At 35.3% G+C, this 17696-nt stretch overlaps 3 protein-coding genes across 4 annotated transcripts; all 3 read right to left on the reverse strand.

The window, feature by feature from the left end:
* Window positions 1-881: 881 nt before the first annotated feature.
* Window positions 882-2635, reverse strand: LOC111016833 (vacuolar ATP synthase subunit D (VATD) / V-ATPase D subunit / vacuolar proton pump D subunit (VATPD)). Its single transcript, XM_022292366.2, has 2 exons — window positions 2430-2635; window positions 882-1930 (listed from the first exon to the last, which is right to left on the reverse strand). The coding sequence occupies exon 2, from the start codon at window positions 1916-1918 to the stop codon at window positions 1133-1135; it is 786 nt and encodes a 261-aa protein (XP_022148058.1). The 5' UTR covers window positions 1919-1930; window positions 2430-2635; the 3' UTR covers window positions 882-1132.
* A 1119-nt stretch (window positions 2636-3754) lies between these two features.
* LOC111016822 (Amidase family protein) lies at window positions 3755-10373 on the reverse strand. 2 transcript variants are annotated; one of them, XM_022292344.2, is made up of 10 exons: window positions 9773-10372; window positions 9178-9489; window positions 8630-8809; window positions 8424-8518; window positions 7998-8073; window positions 7727-7804; window positions 7331-7424; window positions 7210-7259; window positions 4258-4371; window positions 3755-4011 (listed from the first exon to the last, which is right to left on the reverse strand). In XM_022292344.2, exons 1-10 carry the CDS (start codon window positions 10337-10339, stop codon window positions 3922-3924), a joined length of 1656 nt encoding a protein of 551 aa, XP_022148036.1. In that variant the 5' UTR covers window positions 10340-10372; the 3' UTR covers window positions 3755-3921. The 2 variants fall into 2 exon arrangements, with proteins under 2 accessions (XP_022148036.1, XP_087978893.1); XM_088122767.1 differs by lacking the exon at window positions 9178-9489 and having other exon boundaries at window positions 9773-10373.
* Window positions 10374-11401: 1028 nt separating this feature from the next.
* LOC111016823 (actin-related protein 2/3 complex subunit 1A) lies at window positions 11402-17337 on the reverse strand. Its single transcript, XM_022292345.2, has 15 exons — window positions 16964-17337; window positions 16241-16326; window positions 16021-16097; window positions 15770-15864; window positions 14803-14872; window positions 13955-14024; window positions 13706-13779; window positions 13573-13615; window positions 13188-13269; window positions 12759-12847; window positions 12556-12641; window positions 12398-12458; window positions 12044-12150; window positions 11770-11828; window positions 11402-11687 (listed from the first exon to the last, which is right to left on the reverse strand). Exons 1-15 carry the CDS (start codon window positions 17031-17033, stop codon window positions 11623-11625), a joined length of 1134 nt encoding a protein of 377 aa, XP_022148037.1. The 5' UTR covers window positions 17034-17337; the 3' UTR covers window positions 11402-11622.
* Window positions 17338-17696: the final 359 nt, after the last annotated feature.

Raw genomic sequence — 17696 nt, forward strand, 5'->3', positions numbered from 1 at the left:
TTCAAATATTTATTTTGATTTATAAACTTTTTGATAATGACCATTTTGGCATTAAACTTTAAACTTCAAATTAGTTTTCATCTATTTTTTTTTTCCGTAGATATGTACACATGTTTTAAAGCAAAGAGAGAAGACTACGAAATAGTGGACTGAGTTTTAAAGCAATCTGCTACCTACAACTCATGAACATAAAAGGTAAGACAAATTTATACCTTTTCCAAGCTACGTATGTTATCACCATCTCTATTATATAAATTTTCTATTGTACCATAGCACTTGTGGATATTACTTCTTGGGTTATGATTGTCCTATGAAACTACAGCTAATGGATTAGTTCATAATCGTTCTATAGCATTTTCAGATGTTAATTTGTACAATGTGATACCTAAACAATTTCATTGATTATTCCAAGCTATAGATTTTTAATCTTACAAGCAACATAAACCTTGACTTATGATACCCACATTCCTATTCCATAGATTTACTTCACAAATCACAAAACTACAGATGAACACATGTTATATGAACATAGGTTTCTATGTTGCATTGCTCTATAATCTAGTCATCACAAGCTACACATATTTAAACTACACAAATCAAGATTTACAAAACCGTGAACTAAATATTCTCTTGAAAATCAAACCAATCAAATCAACAAGCATTTAGGCAACCTATTATATTAATGACCTATCTGATATCCTCCCGTTTCCCCTCCCTTTCACTCATCCGCCCAAGAGAAGAAAGAACAGACAAGTAATAGGTAGCAATAAGATGGTACTGGACGACTACTCTGATTTACATGATTTCCCTCAATATGACAGGATGCTGTGCCCGCTAAAACTTCCAAATTACATTAGAGCAATTGGAGATGACACCATGCATACATAAACTGAGAATGACATAACAAAGTATTCTGTATCTCAAGAAACAAAAGACTGTCGAATGAAAAAATGTTTACAAGACGTGATAGCCTTGGAAGTGACAGGAATAAGATATAAATACATTATGGCTAGAGCATATGGTGTTTTTATTAAGATTACTCCACTAGCCACCTAAGTCACCAAAGGAATTCTTTACCATAGATAAGCAAACGAAAGCCACACATTTTGAGAGAGACAAACTAACCGTTAAATCAAAAAATAATATCCTCGTCCTTCTCCATAGCTGCAGACAACAAATTGTGAGCTGAACTTATGGACATACCCTTTTGCAAAGACACCTTCTCAGCAAGCTGTTCCTCAGCATATAGCTTGGCATTAGCACGTTGTCTCTCAATTTCCCTTTTCTTGTAACCCTGTATCTTTTTAAGTCTAAAGAAATCTTCCCTTTCCAGCTCGTCCAATTCCCCCTTGATGTAACTTATAGTGTTCTCTATCCTTGGCTTCACAACATTCTCTAGAGCATTAACCCTGCGGTTTGTGGTCTTAATTGCCTCATCAAGAGTCAAAAATGATGTCTGAAGGGAAGCAAGCTCAACAAGAACCTCAATTGCCTTTACATAGGCACCCCGACATAACTGAATCTGTTGTCCACCCCTGGCCAACCCCGTGAGATCATTTTTTGTCTCACCATCAGAATAGTGTTCAAACTTTGGGAGTTTTACACCAGCAATGTTCTCCTGCCGAGATCGAATCTTAATAGCTGCATTTTGGACATTCTCAAGGACGATATGCTTGATGTTGTCACCAGCAACATATTTTGCCTCGGTGAGGGAAAATGAAGATGTTTTCATAACTTCCCCCATTGATTCCTTAGCTGAGACAATCTTCTTGAGTATCTGACGGAACTGCACAGTCAAAGCATCACTCTTCTTCTTGAGGAGAGCATGACCTCTGGTTGCCCCAATAAGACGGGCTTTCATGGCTCCAAGCATCGTAACTGTTGGAACCACATTCAAACGCTGGCTTTGGCCGGACATCTTTCTCAAAATCTAAGCTCAGAAAGACGGAGCCAGGTCAGGGAAATTTAATAGAATTATTCACAATGTATATTTACGTGAAAATAACAGCAAAGACTATTAAATCTTATACTTCACGATATCGGTCTGTGCTTAAAAGGAAAAAAATAAAAATAAAAAGAAGTATACTACAATGTTATGAACTTCCGACTAGAATTACATAAGTTCGCGAATTTTCGACTTGAATTGCACGCGAAAGAATGACCGCGACCTAACAGTCACAATTTTGAATTTTATTTCATAATCCGAAAAGTAACACCTTCTTTGGTCGTGTAATAAAATACTCTAATTTATCGTAGTTCTTAATCACAATCAAAAAGTGAAACAGCTAAATAAAAGCAATCGACTCCTATCCTCCTTCTTCCATACTAAACCTCAATAATTATTTAGCGTCGCAGTTCAAGCAGCTTTTCAAAGTGGATCATCAAATCGTAAACATAAACCGAAATTCGAAAGAGAGTGAGAGAAGAACCTGGAGTCGGAGACGTGCGCAACAACCGGAGATTCGTCGCCGAACAGATGGAAGAGATCGGAGAAAGTAATCGACAGAGATTCCAACGGGACAGCGATCGCTCTTCTCGATTGATATTCAATCTCAAAGTTAAAGAGTTCAACTCGCTCCAGAAGATCCGATCCAATGTCAGTACACCTGTTCCTCTTCCTACATGGACTCGGATTCCCTTCTATTTATTTTGGATTTATAGGTTTTAATTATTCATTTTGTTTTCAGATATTTTATTATTTAATTCCTCAATTTCCTAATGTTTTTTTTAAACTTGGTACAAAAAGTTATTTTAGTTTTTATCGTTAATTTTAAATTAATTATTTAACATAAATCTAAATCGATTTTAAATCTCAACACTTGACCTATTAACAAAAATCTAATGTTGCTACTGGCAAAGTTTCAAATGTTAGTTTTACGGAAACATGGATAAAATGTCTGATGGATCTTTTTAAAAAAATTATAAAAAAAGAAAAATATAATTAAGAATATTAAAATGAACAAATAATAATTTTACAATTTTTAAATAAGTTAAAAATTATTAGTATTAATATTATCTCCATATTAGTAAATATTCCGTTGATATTTTTTATATTTTGTCGATTTTTAAAAAACTATGAAAATGTCCATTCACCTTGATGTCGAATCCATGGACATACGTAAATGTCGAAAATGTCAAATATGCGGACAAAAATGTTGATACCTTGGTTACTAGAATATTAAATCTAATGTTGTTACCAAGTTATGTATTAACTATTTATTTGCCAATTGAGTTTAACATTTATATCCAATCAAAAGTTCGTGTATAACTTTAAAACATATAGACATGTTATAAATTTTAATTTATTACTTAAGTTATTGCAAATCAAAGTTCATGGACTGCATTCGATGTTTAAAAGTACAAAGATCAAATATGTATTTTTCCATCTAATTTCAGGTACGAGTTGATATTCACTCATCTAATAAATAGATGAAACGTGCGTTTTACTAAAGTAACAATTTAGATCATAAACTGTGATTTGTAATGATTTAGTCCATATCATTTCAAATTGGTAATAATTTAGTTCCTCTAATTTAAAATTTGTAATAATTTAATCTCTACCATAAACTAAATCGTTATAAACTAAAGTTGATGGACTATAATAGATATAGAATTATATATATATCTATGTTCGAACGAATTTCAACCTTTCTTGAATTACACAAAATGAGTGACGTTATGAACATGGATCAGATAAAAAGCAAAAACTGCACTCCATCTTAATGCCCAAATGAAGACTCGGTTCGGCTCCCAATAGCAAGCAAAATTTTACCATCTTATTGTAATATAAATTTTGGAAAACAATCAATTTGTTTTTTTAGATAACAGAGAACACAATCAAATGGTGAAGACAGTAGAATGTAACATTCCCAGGTTCCCAATTTCCTCACTGCTTCACAACTCAATTGGCTTGAAGCTAACCTACAGAGTGTCATCGGCTAATAGTGGTGGAACAAAGCTGCAATTTGGAAGAGTTTGCTCAAAGATGTGTCCCACTTTGAGAAGTTTACCCTGTAATGCATAATGGAATTTGTCAATGCTTCAGAGTTCTAAACTTCAAGTTCTCCACAAGGTTATACACTCCATAAGTTAATATGTTCTTCTCATGGTTGTCAAACAAATGTCTGCGTTATCGTTTTTCCTTAGTCAAATGAAGTATTGGGTTCTGTTATGAATCACTTCTAAGGTACAGGATTAACCAATTTGAGCAGTCATTTCAATACCAACCAACATTCTGTGCGATAGAGTAATCAATACCTCATCAAACGCTGCACCAATCATTTGAAGACCGACAGGAAGTTCAGAGGACCCGTCTCGAACAAATCCACAAGGCAACACCAATGCAGGTAGTCCAGCTAAGTTAACATTGACCTGGCAAGAGCATGGAAACAATTAAAGGAGAAGAGGAAAACAAAAATGAACCTTTGACTTGATGCTCATTGCCAACATAGATTAGATTGTCCAGAAGAAAAGAGATTGGGTTGCCAAAATCAATTTCGAGAAGACCTACAATATAGTTGTTTGGGAATTTCTTATAGAGGTTCTTGAAAGGAAAGATTTGGACACAAAGTGGAAAATTTGGAAAGTGTGGAGTTATGGATGAAGTTCTGGCACATCTTCTCTTTTCTTATTAATAGTAAAGCAAAAGGCTTCCTTTAAGCTTCAAAATGTCCAAAGCAAGGAGACCCACTGCTCCATTTTCTTTTAGTTTTAGGCTATAAAACACGGACACGGCAAAAAACGAGGAGTGTCTGTGTCGGACACGGATATGTCCGGACACGCTCCAGACACGTGTCCAACACGCAATTTAAAGTGTCCGAATATTAAATTTTTTATTTTAATTTCAAACACGTGGGGACACGTTTTGGACACAGGAGGGACACGCCAGATAAAAAAATATTATTTCCTTAGCCCAATTTTGGAAGTCCAAGAAGTTTGGCTGAAATCTCAACAACTTAAACTACAAAAAAAAAAACCCTAAAACGCTACCTAGTGACCCACCCTTCTGTTTGTGTGAGTTAAATTAAATAAGCTCTATTCTTACTTCCTTTTTTCCCTAATTTCATATGAATTAAACTGGAGTAGAATATGATTTACTAAATTAGGATGACAACTTCGACCCAATAATCAAATTCAAATCCTTCTCTAGGATTTTTTAGTGGATTACATTTACTATTGTTATGCTTTTTAGTGGGGTACATCTTCAACCCAATAAATTTACTTGACATTTATGTTTTTTAGCGAAGTATATTTAGCATTTTTATGTTAAATTTACCTATATACTAAAAAAAATAATAAATAAATAACGTATCCCCAGCGTGTTCGTGTCCTAGTTTTTTAGAAATTGACGTATCGCCGTATCCTGTCGTGTCCCGTGTCCGTGTCCGTGCTTCTTAGGTTTTAGGGGCAGAAATCTAATGGATAGGGAGATGTTGACAGAGTCTTTGGAGGGTCTCCTCGTGGGAAAGAATTATGTATGATTGAGCGAACTGACAACTTCAAAGAATATGGTCAAGATCTTTTGATGCATCTCTGCAAAGGGGACACCACTACGGCCCCAGAAATAAGACAGAACGCCTCTAACTATTATCCAAAGTACTGAATTTTCTATGCATGACCTGCCAAGCAAAAAAAAATTGATCTTTTCTGGAATTTTAACCTTCCAAGGCATGGAGAACGAGGCGGTATCGGGGGAGGGAGTACATAAAAAGGTGGAAAAAACAGCTACAAACAAACCCTCCTGCCGGATGTAGGAACCAAAAACGAGGTCAATATCTCCAAAGTCTCCCTATCTGTCAAAGGACGAGAGAGACGCAAAGAAAAGGACAAAGAACTAGCAAAGTCAATAAAACCGAGGCCACATCACATAATGTATCCTCCGGACAGACGATAAAGGTGGGAAAATAAGAGGCAAAGGGGTTTATCCCCCGCCCAACAATCCTCCCAAAAGTAAACTTCAGAGCCATCCCCAATGAAACACCTCACAAATTGGGAAAAGAAAATAAAAGAAATAGCTCTCCATGGGCTTCTAGTTGAACCCTTAAACACATTAGTAGAGACCTATTCAAAAGGATGTGGATCGTACTTGCTCACAATGATACTATGCCACTGAGCATTAGGTGAGATTAAATCAGTTCTAATGTGCTACAAAAATCAGATCCTACCTTGCTCCTAATTAGTGAGATTAAAAGGGCTTCATAAAATCAAGCCCACTCATTTTTTTGCAATGATTTTGCGACTAAATGCTTGGGGCTTCCAGTTTTACTCTGTTGGTATCTCCTGGTGCTTGCCCATCTTGTCGCAGAACGACAGTGTTGCAGCTTTATGGACAAATGCAGTCATGGCCCTCTTTAGGAAGTTCTGGTTGGAAATAAACCAAAGAATTTTTCAGGATCCCCTCACCCAGTTGATGATTTTTAGGATTAGTTAGCTTTCTTGCTTTCTCTGAGCATAAGGGTGCATTTAGAAGTGATTTTGGCCTATCAAAATCATTTATCTTCTCATCGATCATGTTTGGCAAATTAAAAAACTAATTTTAGGAAAATTTAAAATCACTTTAAATTGATTTTTAAGGTATCACTTGGATGGTAATTTTGGAAAATCACTAATACTTAAATCTATTTTTGCAAAATCACTCATCCTACCATCACTCCCAAATCACACCCTAAATTGACCAAAGGTTTTTGTAATTACGAAGTTCTTTTGATTTATTCCAATTGGGACCCATTTTTTAAAGTTCCATTGGCCTTGAGGATGATTCCCTTATCCCCCTCCTTTTGTCCTCCTTTTTATCCAACGAAAGATGCCCTCCAAAAAAGGTGACCTAACCATAAACCTTAAGATCTGGCATCTAAATGAAAATTGAAAATCCCAACCAAAAGTAGAAAGATTAGGTCTCCTGTCCTAATCTAGATTTGGAGACTTAAGTTGAAAGAGCTCTAATTCAAGATTCAGGTCTCCTGTTCTTTTTTTCTCAATTTTTATATCCGCGAGTGTTCGAGTCAATTTGCGCGCACGTCAACTAATCTCACGGGTCTCACCCTACTACATTTGGTGGCCAAAAGAACACATAGGAAATTAATTCCTAGGTAGGTGGCGATGATGAGGTTTTTTTGTCCCCCAATTACTTCCCTAGATATATATACGTCCAGATATACTATATATTGAAAAGCACTCAAAGTAGGAGGGGGTGCGAGCAGAAGTGCTTACAGTCATGATGTCACCTGCATACATTGCCAATGGATCGTTCACCTTTTCACCTGCCAATAAACAAATGATCATATAAGTACTTTACAACACATTGAAAGGGATTAAATCTTGGAAGGCGTACCAATTCTGTAAGCGGCAGATGGAGCAGCAGGTGATATTAAGATGTCATTTTCATCTAATGCAGCTCTGAAGCTTTTCTGAATAATGGTTCTCACCTGAAACACGATTGCATTCATAAGGAGGAGCCCCTTGAACTCTTATCAAAAAACATTTGGTAGTAAGGTAAGTTACCATGACAAAAGGCATAAAAAATGTTATTAACCATACGAGTTCCCAGAAAATAGTTATTACAGCACAAAAACACTATTTCTCAATGTATTGTTCACTAATCACTATTAGATTGAGGTTGTTTATTATTATTATTATTATTATTATTATTATTATTATTATTATTATGTCATTGAAAATGCTGATTCAAGGATGATTATCATAAAACCAACCAAAATAAATGAGGCACCTGCTGGGCACGCTTGTAGTAAGCATCATAATAACCGGCTGAGAGAGCATATGTTCCCATCAAAATTCTCATTTTAACCTGCAAAGGGAAAATGTGTTTATATGAACTCCCTGGGAGTAAAAACGATGAGATTAAAATTCTATACCACATTTCACAACTCAATTGTGTACACTCTAGAAAAGGATAAGAACCTCCTCAAGTAAATAAGAAACTCAAAGTCAAAATCTTCAACATCAATCCAAGAGAAATTTCAACAGTTTCCAACTAGTACCTCCGAACCAAAGCCTGTTGCTCTAGAATTTTCATACAGACCAGTTAGCTCATCAGCAACAGCTTGATTTCCATATCTATATGTAGGTAATAGTGTCAAATTGAATCAGAATAAGTTGTTATCACAATATGGAAACAAATACAAAAGCACCTGGAAATAATATTTAAGTATTTCAACTAAGACAACCAGAAAAAAAGTATTTCAAAGGTTTCTTCAACTAAGACAACCAAATAACAATTCACTGGATCTAAAATCAATATTAATCTCATGCTGCCCGTGCTGACAAAGTCTGCTAAAGAAACTTCATTAACCTAAACATCGCTAGCAACTTCCTCTGTCTTCTCTTGATGAAAGATATTAGCTTCTTTTTGTTTGAAGAACAAACAAAATATTTCAAACAACAAATGTATGCCTGCAGCAAGGTACCTGACACCATCATATCGTGCTAAGTTTGAAGATGATTCAGATGATGCAAGAATGTAATAGGCAGGCAGCCCAAGGGAGAATGATGGCAGTGATACCTAAAAGAGAACTAAATTAAAATTAAAATAAAAAAAAGGGGGAGAAGAACAAATGCAAGTCAACAAGAAACTAGAGCACCAAAAGCAATAAAATTAAAAAAATATATAAACCTCATTGACGGAGCATCCTAGTTCTTCAAGATGTGAAGCAGCAGAACGTATTGCAGAATTTACTTCACTATCAACACCATTATCAAGAGTCTCACGAATCAGACCAATCCTCAATCCTTTCAAGGGTTTAGATTCCAACAAATCAGCAGCAGTAAATTGCGATGTAAAGTCAGGAACCTCCTGAAAGACATGTTCACAAAAACAAACTAAAAAATGCTACAAGAATGCACCACACATTATGAAATTACACAAGAAGTGATAACAATGCAAGCTTCATTATCTTATTCTACAATTCCAACTCATTAATTACAGCAACGTGATACTATCAAAGTCACTTAACAACTACTGAATCTTCCAAGAAGCAGGCATAGGTTAAACTTTTCTTTCTGATGCTCAATTCTCTAAAGAACACATATAATTTATAATTTATAATTTACAATTTATTCATCTAACAGTCACAAAAAGTAATCATAGAGTAACCAAGGAGTCAATCACCAAAACAAAACAAAAAAAGAAGAAAGAAAGGAACAAGGCAAGAAAGTCTTTACTCGTTTGCTACTAGTGGAATCAAGTGCATCATGACCAGAAATAGCATTTAGAAGAATCCCAGCATCAGCAACCGTTGTACCCAAGCAGCCAATAACATCGAGCGATGAAGCGTAAGCCATAAGTCCAAACCTCGAGACACGACCATAAGTCGGTTTCAACCCAACAACCCCACAGAAAGATGCTGGCTGCCTCACACTTCCACCTGTATCACTTCCCAAAGACACCACACACTGCCTAGCAGAAACAGCCGAAGCAGAGCCTCCAGATGACCCTCCCGGCACTCTACTCAAATCCCACGGATTTGCAGTGACCTAATGAATGAACAGACGCACCACCTGAGTAAACCAACCCTGGTTACCAGTGGGAAGTAACACCACAGTCGCACTTTTACCATATAACATCCTCTTTATATAATATTCCAATGATAAACCCCATTGAAATTCCCCCTATTAACTAAACTTCAAGACAAAAGTAATGCTAAGAGAAAAACAAACAACCACACACACTCCCTGTCCCATCTTTCCTAAAACCCAAGACGACAAGAAACAGGGGAAAGCTATAAATATCATATGAAAGTTGGAAAAAAACGCAAACCTGGAAAGCAGAGCCTTCAGTGGAACTACCCATGCCAAACTCATCCAAGTTGGTCTTCCCGACCACAATCCCACCCAATTGCTTGACTCTCTTCACAGCAGTGGCATCGAATGGCGGTCGATAACCATCCAGAATCCGAGATCCACCAGTGGAAGGCATACCCGCTGTACAAATGTTGTCCTTGACACCCACAAGCACCCCAGCAAGAGGACCCAATTCTTCATTTCTCTGAATTTTGTCATCAATCTCGCGGGCATCAGAGAGAACTAGTTCGGAGACGTGGAGAAAGGACTTGAGGTGAGGCTCCAATGCGCGAAGGCGGGTGAGATAGGAGTCAGCAAGTTGGGTGGCAGTGATTTGGCGGGAAAGAAGGGAATGGCGAATGGAGAGAATTTGGGAATGGAGGGGTTGGGAAGCGGTGGAGGTGGGAATTTGATCGGTGAGAGTGGAATTGGCGATGGGGTGAGGAGATGAGAGAGGGGTTTGCTTGGTGTGGAACAACAATGGTTTGGAGTGAAGATGGAAGCGAGAAAGCGAGCAGCGCGGAGGCTGCAGTGTGGATAGCATATTCGCTGCTGGACACAGCACACACGCAACGAAGTGTATACGATGATCGATATATATAGATATGAAGGAACCGAACCGAACCGATTCGGTTTTCTGTTTTGTTCATTTGGCGGGCTTGCTTATTTATTATTTAATACATTTTTTACTTCTTACTTGTTTTTATTTTATCATTCAAAAACAAACCAGAGAAAATTTGGGCCCTCGCCTCACAGTAACTCAGCCTACTCAGATTCGGATGCGAATGATGTTTTAATTTTTTTCTGAAAAAATTATAAAAATAAAAAACTCATAAAAACTATTTAAATTAACAAATTAGCATTTCATTATTTTCAAATAAATTAAAAATAATTAATATTAATATTATGTTTATATTAGTGAAATTTTGTTGATATTTTTAATATTTTGTCAATTCTTTTGTAATATTATAGAAATGTCGATTTATCTCTCAAATCGATGTCGAACCCCTGAATACATAGAATGTCGATGAAAATATGTTAACACGTCGACGGATATTTAATACCATGATACTAATACTAATAGTCTACTATCATAACGATAGCTTTTCGATGTGTTAAATTTTTTTTTTTAACTAACTAGAAGTACTTTTAAAACTTCCCATGATATTTGTTCTTGAACTTTAGATATTTTTGGAGGAAGGGTAACATTTTTCTTAAATAATAATTAAATAAAAAGAGCTTATTGTAAAACAAATATTTCATATTTGCATACACTTTTCTTAAAATAAAAATAAATAAATAAATAAATATATATATATATATATATTGTCCATTGCTTAGCAACACTTCATCATCCAAAGAAACCTATCTTATACATACATTTTCTTTCTTGATTCGACACCCATATTTTGAACAATATCATTATCAAAATATAACAAAGTATACCAACACTCTTCAGTGTATAGTCTGTATTCATACATAGTTTAATCATATATCAGTTTTGAACACGAATAAAAAAAACTGTCAATCTCAAAGGTTGATGGTTCTATCAACCACTCCGTAATATTTGAACTAGAAAAACCAGTGGACGTAAAACAAAACAGTATTTGGAGAGAGAACATTATGCAATATATTCAACCAATAGACTGAACATAAATTGACAACTTAATTTGCTGAAACAGGACCTAAATGAGAGAGACTGATTTCCAATCATGCATAAGAAGTATCAATCAGTTCCTCACAGCTTCTATTATAATGTACAAGGCAGATGACTATGCTGAGAGCAAGATTCTTTACATGATGTAGAGAAAGTTAATGAATCAAGGTTCACAAGTATTGAGATAGATCACCCTGGCCCTCCAAATCCCAAATGACCACTTTTCCATCCAATCCTGTAAAACCAGCCTCTCATAAGTTGGCAATCATTTTCCAGAGAACAAGAAGTTTTAGTAATATCTCTTCCTTTTAACAAACCTGAAGTGCTGAATCGCTTTATAGTGGAAGCCTTTGGCTCTCTAAGAGGCACAATACAACTACAGTTCCAAAAAGAAGTATTACTTCATGCACATTTAACAGTATGAAGGCTACCCCAAGTCCATAACCACTTTTTGCTAATCCACTCAGATTACCAGGCCTTCCCAGTAAAAGACACTTTGGATAAGCAATATTTAAGTGGCCATGGGGATGCACAAAGAGAAATAATCAACCAGATTAAAAGCAACAGAAAGGTTATTCAATAACTACGTACTTTATGCAGTTCTCATGAACGCATCCACGCAATCTTGAAGATTCAACCGAATCATTGCCAACACCATGTTTCGGTTGACCATATAACTTCCCAAATGCTTCTGAAAACTGATGGAGAAAAAAGGTATTTCACAAATAAGCGTGTTAGCAAAAGCAGCTAGCAAAGTGTATTAACTTCCAGCAATACTAATATTATTATTATTATTTTTTTTTTGGGATACAACATGTGGGGGTGGGGGTTTCCAGCAATACTAATATTATTAACTAAGCATGGGGCCACTTGACAATGCATTCTGTTTACAGCTTAAGTGGTAAAGTATTTGTTAACTGACAGAAACTTCAAGCGAGGCAATACCTGAGATCCATAATTTGAGCCTGAAGTTGCTTTCCTCTCACCAAGAAATCTTATAAAGCTCCTAGTTGTGGTGGGGGCAGGGAAGCAGAGAAATCACTTATATTCTTCAACAATTATAAATTCTTAAAGATAGACATTCCGTGTAGAGTTTAGCTCACCAGATCCCTCTTTCATCAGCAGCAAAAACCATAGGATTGCAATCATATCCAACACCTATAACCATTCTCTCAGAAACAAATAGTATCTGAAAGAGTGTTATATTGACCCAAAAAAATTCAAGATTAGAAATCGAAATAGTCAATTGTATCTAAATCATGATAAGAAATACTCGAAGAATAAAGAAAAATGGATGCTGACCCACATCACGAAGAGGCAAATCTCGAAATGGAACATTCTGAGCTAGAGGAGAAGGACCAACTTCATCAACAAAGTAAATCATCGAATTGTGACCTGCAAGCAACACATAAATAAAAGGCATATCAAAGGAAAAGAAGCAGGTCACCATCTAAACTAGAGCATAACCAATGAGGTTCTCATAGAATCCCATAACTTGTTTTCAACACCAAAATCAAAAGGTAATCAAAACAATACATGAAGTTTCATGGTTACAATTCTTAAATAACAAGTTATAAAAGTTAACCGATGAACTTTTCCACAGTTACAGTCAGAGGCAGAAATGATATATATGTGACTTGACTATATGAGTGAAATTCAAACTTGTTGCTATTTAACACGCTGTAGTTATAAGGTTATCTCTGTAAATAATATGCAGAGATGAGATATTTCTTACCTGCATAAGCTAAGGTATTGCCACTTGGTGACCACTTCACGCCAAATGCCCAAGAGAACGAAAGGTCAAGCTGAACAATTAACTAATTCACCAAAAGAAATTACTCGTGAATAATATGCACTACTACGCTCATCAAAATAGAGAGAGAAACTGTGGATAAAGATACTGAACCACGTCTTTTTCTAGGGAACATTTCAAAGCATTTAAATTTGAATTAAAAGATAACTATCAGAAAGCACTTGATGTGAAGAGTAATTTTTTCAAGTTTATTTTATGGCAAGGGTGGCTGCGAAACAAGGAATTATATTACAAACAATTACACTATTCTACTCTTCCAAGCACAAGAAGATTCATTGACCGCAAAATAAAAGACTGAATATCAAACCTCTCCGAACTTTGAATCTGAAAATGCACCGGCTTTTGAATCCCTGGGAAATTCCAATTAAGCATTAGTAACTTCTAAATCAATCCTAAAATATTTCATGAGATTACTACAGTCTAAACTATTCTCTACATACTTTTTGTCAACACCTTTAATGAAGGTGGAAAAGATTCGACATTTCCCATCTGTTGAGGTTGTTGCAAGAAGCAGCTGTGAATAAAATGTAGAAGAAAGTTCATAACCGAAAAAGGCAACCACAATTTTGTTCAGAAAAACAAAGTTACAAGCAAGCGCTAAAATATACTTAATTTGAGATCTTCTAAAAATCTAAAATTAACATTCATATAAATTCAGAAATATAAGTGGATAGAAAGATAAAACAAACATTATTGGGATGCCAAGCGACATTTGTCACAGAAGAATCGTGTCTTTTCCTGATAAGTTTACTGACCCACCTGTGGAAGGTAAACCATGAACATGTCAAATATGGAAAACTAATGCATAAGCATAATTAGGTGAAGCAATAATAAAGAGATTTGTCATTTCTGATAAGAAACAAAAATATATTAATTATGAAAAGAAAATAAACCAAAGCATCGGATTACAAAGCCCATGGAACAAAAAGATTGCATATCACAAGAAGCAGCCCAAACATATAAAGAGAAAAATAGATACATAGACATAAATGAATAAAACCAACAAAAAGAGAGTTCACTAAATATGCACCTCCACAGCATCCTGCCTAGGTCAAAGGAAAAATATTATGGTATAAATATAGAAATCATCAACTGTATCAACTGAATTTTGATTCCATTCCTCCGCATAATATGGACTATTAGTTCAATCTAATAAAATTTGATCAACCATATAAATACAGTAAATGACTTATAACATTTTTCATAAACAAATGCATAGAAGCATGCACTGATTCCAAATATGGTCCACAAACTAAACTTTTTGCATCAAGTGTCGGAAAGAAAATAAACACCAAAGTTTGAGAGAGCCAACAGCAGTCGTAAAAGAACCATGATGAATTTCGCAGGCATTTGACTAACGTTTTAAATAACGGTTCTAGTTCAACTTATGCAGGTCAAAGCTAGAATATACAGATTTTTTCTTAAATAATATAAGAACTAATAGCAACAACTTCATCAGATAAAAAAGTTTCCATCTGAAAAAATAAAAGCAATAGACACAATGGCTTGAACAAAAAAAATAAAGAAAAAACCATACCAATTATTTTCTTGTTCATAGTAGCATATGCAAACAGTTTTTGCTCCACTTCCAACAGCAAACTTGTTTTCTAGGGCAAGGAGGAAAATAAAGCATTTACAAGAGAAGTAAAGACTGAAATTAGATCAAAGTAGTATTTTCTTCAGGATATTATAATTTATGAATAACAATAAATTATGTAAGAACTTAAATGGCATTGACCAATGCAGGAAAAGAAGTGATAGACAAAGCCACTAGAGTCATTTGATAGATCCTGATCCTTATGGTATATTCACATAAGAAATGGAAGAGTAGGCCTAATTAGTATTATGTCGTAATTTTTTGAAAAAGATACGAACTTCTCATTGAGATATGAAAAGGAAATTAGTATTATGTCGTAATTATAATGGTGTGGGCCCCAAAGCTTTTTAGTTAGTCACTGGGGGGCTGTTGTGTGAATATCGTTCAAGAGAGAAAGAGTATATAGGGCAAGGAAGCAGTGGATTACACAATAGGTATGTTTTTTGGTATATTGGTGCTTGAGTGAGTCTTGGGAGAGTTAGAGAGATCTCAGATCTTTTATACCTATGATCTATTTCAATAATCCAGTACCCATCAGCATTCACAAAGGGGCCAAACACTATAAAAAACAACACACGAAATTATTTTCACATTTTGTCCGAGGGATTTTCATGATCCAGCATATTAACAGAAGATATGTAAACCTCAAGAATCAGTTCATGTTTACCAATACCAGGTCTACTTGATATCACATTCATAAATAACATAAATGACAAATCTTTTAAATTTGGAAACTTCTTTAACGGGATTCGGGTATTCACAAATTTCTTGTGAGCAGAGGTAATGGAGCATTGACTAAAATTTTATTAAAACTGATTGCACGATTGACTAAGCTGATTAAGAAATTTAAGGATGATATGAACAACAAAAGCGAAGAGTGAGAGCAGGGCAGGAAATACCCCATTACCTTTGGGACTCCACTGAACACAAAGGGCAGCACGGTTTAGTCTAAGAATGACCAGAGTTGGCACCCATTCTGATTTTTCAAGGTTCCAAACATATCTAGAAAAAAAGAAGAAGTATGTTTGGAGGCCAATATGGTACATATAAACAAGTAAACGTCTTGAAAAATGATCTAAAATAGACCAGACGGGGATTGGAGGAGGGAGCGATAACTAGAGGGGAGAAAACATAAATATTACTTAAGATAACACTTACGAATTTCGATCATGGGATGCAGTCACAATTTTGTTCGACCTTACACTCCAGTCTATCCCAGAGATAATTTGATCATGCTGACACAGAAAAAGTGGATAAATTGATAGTAATTAACAAGATGCCTTTATCGCAATATTTTCACTTCAAACTAACTACACAGGACCTGAATAAAAACAGGAAATCATCACCCATGTATAGAAAGAAAAAATGTAAAAGGTACCTTTTGAAGAACATGTACTCTCTCCCAGTTGTCTTGTAATGACTTATAAATGTGAACTTCATTATTGTTTGGACAAAATGCAACCACTACAAGATATGTCAAAAACATTAGCTCAATAGCAGTAAAATCATGAACCTGCACATAAATTGGACATATCGTCTTTTGCATAATTATACAAAGCAAAGTAACAAAAAAAATGCTCCCACCCCCCACCCGGTTGGCGGCTGACCAGACAAAGTTAGCAGACCAATCTGATAACTGCCCAACTTCTCCAATAATTTTAACATTTGTAACGGGGATGATCAGATCAGTCGAAGGAGATGCCAGAACTCATCTGTTAAAGGATCTCTGAAGCTAATCATCGGCATAATTAGCATGCATCTTTCCCCATAAAACATTACATTTTGGTCATTGTACTTTAAAGAGGAGGGAGGTTGAGGCACAGTAACCTATCCTATTGTTTTTTTCCGTCATTTCTCAATAAAGCAAGCTAAATCTAGATCGCTAAAGCTGAATTAATATCATTGCACTCTCTTGAATTGCTCAGAAAATATAGAAAGGCGATCTCAACATATAAAATTCATGACTAAGTACTCTGGTCCAACTTTTTCCTATACTGAGGACAAATAAATTACGGAAAACTCGACATTTCCATTCCTTTTCTCCCGCACAGAAACAGAATGAAAATTTTAAAGAAGCGAAAAAAAGGAGAAGATTTATTACTAGAACGGTCAGGGCTCCAAGCATGACAAGTGATGCACTGAGCGAACTGGTGAACTGCAATTGCTGTCATTGTATCCCAGCTCCAGTAGGGATAATGTTAGAAATTCTCAGGATCAACGATGGCGCGATATTCCAGCTTCCAGGTGATTTTCTTGAGCAATTGCTAGGGATTCTCGAGGTGAAAGTGTATAGTGATTGAGAATTACAGCCGCGAGGAGATCTCAGAAACACGAATGCGATCCAAATGGAAAAGCGACCATGGCGAAAAATAGCAGGCGTGTGTATTAAGAAAGATTCTGTCTACACCCAAATAAAATAATGAAATTAAGCCAATGCTTATGAAATCTTCATCCCACCTTATTTCTTACCTAATTATCATTTAATGGGGAAAAGAAAGGGCTTAATATCTTTTTGAAGAAGGAAACTATTGAACCCTTTAAATATTTTTTTTCTCTGTTTTTTTTTACCACACCATTTTAGAAGTGGAGATTTAAATTTGGTCAGATATATACCTATTTTAATCGATTAAGTTAAGTTGACTGTACCCTTAGGCTTAAGCTAAAAAAAATTAAAAATAAACTAAGTAAATATAGTTTCACATTACCAATAAAAGCTCTTTTTTCTTAGTATATTAAAGGTGGGATAGGAATTTGGAGTAGATGTTTGAATCATAAATTACTACTTTGTTATAATATTTTAGAAAAATTAATACCGAAAACATATGAACTTTAAC

Source organism: Momordica charantia (genome assembly GCF_013281855.1).
Source record: "Momordica charantia cultivar OHB3-1 chromosome 4 unlocalized genomic scaffold, Mcharantia_2.0 BLBB01000004.1, whole genome shotgun sequence".
Classification (NCBI taxonomy): Eukaryota; Viridiplantae; Streptophyta; class Magnoliopsida; order Cucurbitales; family Cucurbitaceae; genus Momordica; species Momordica charantia.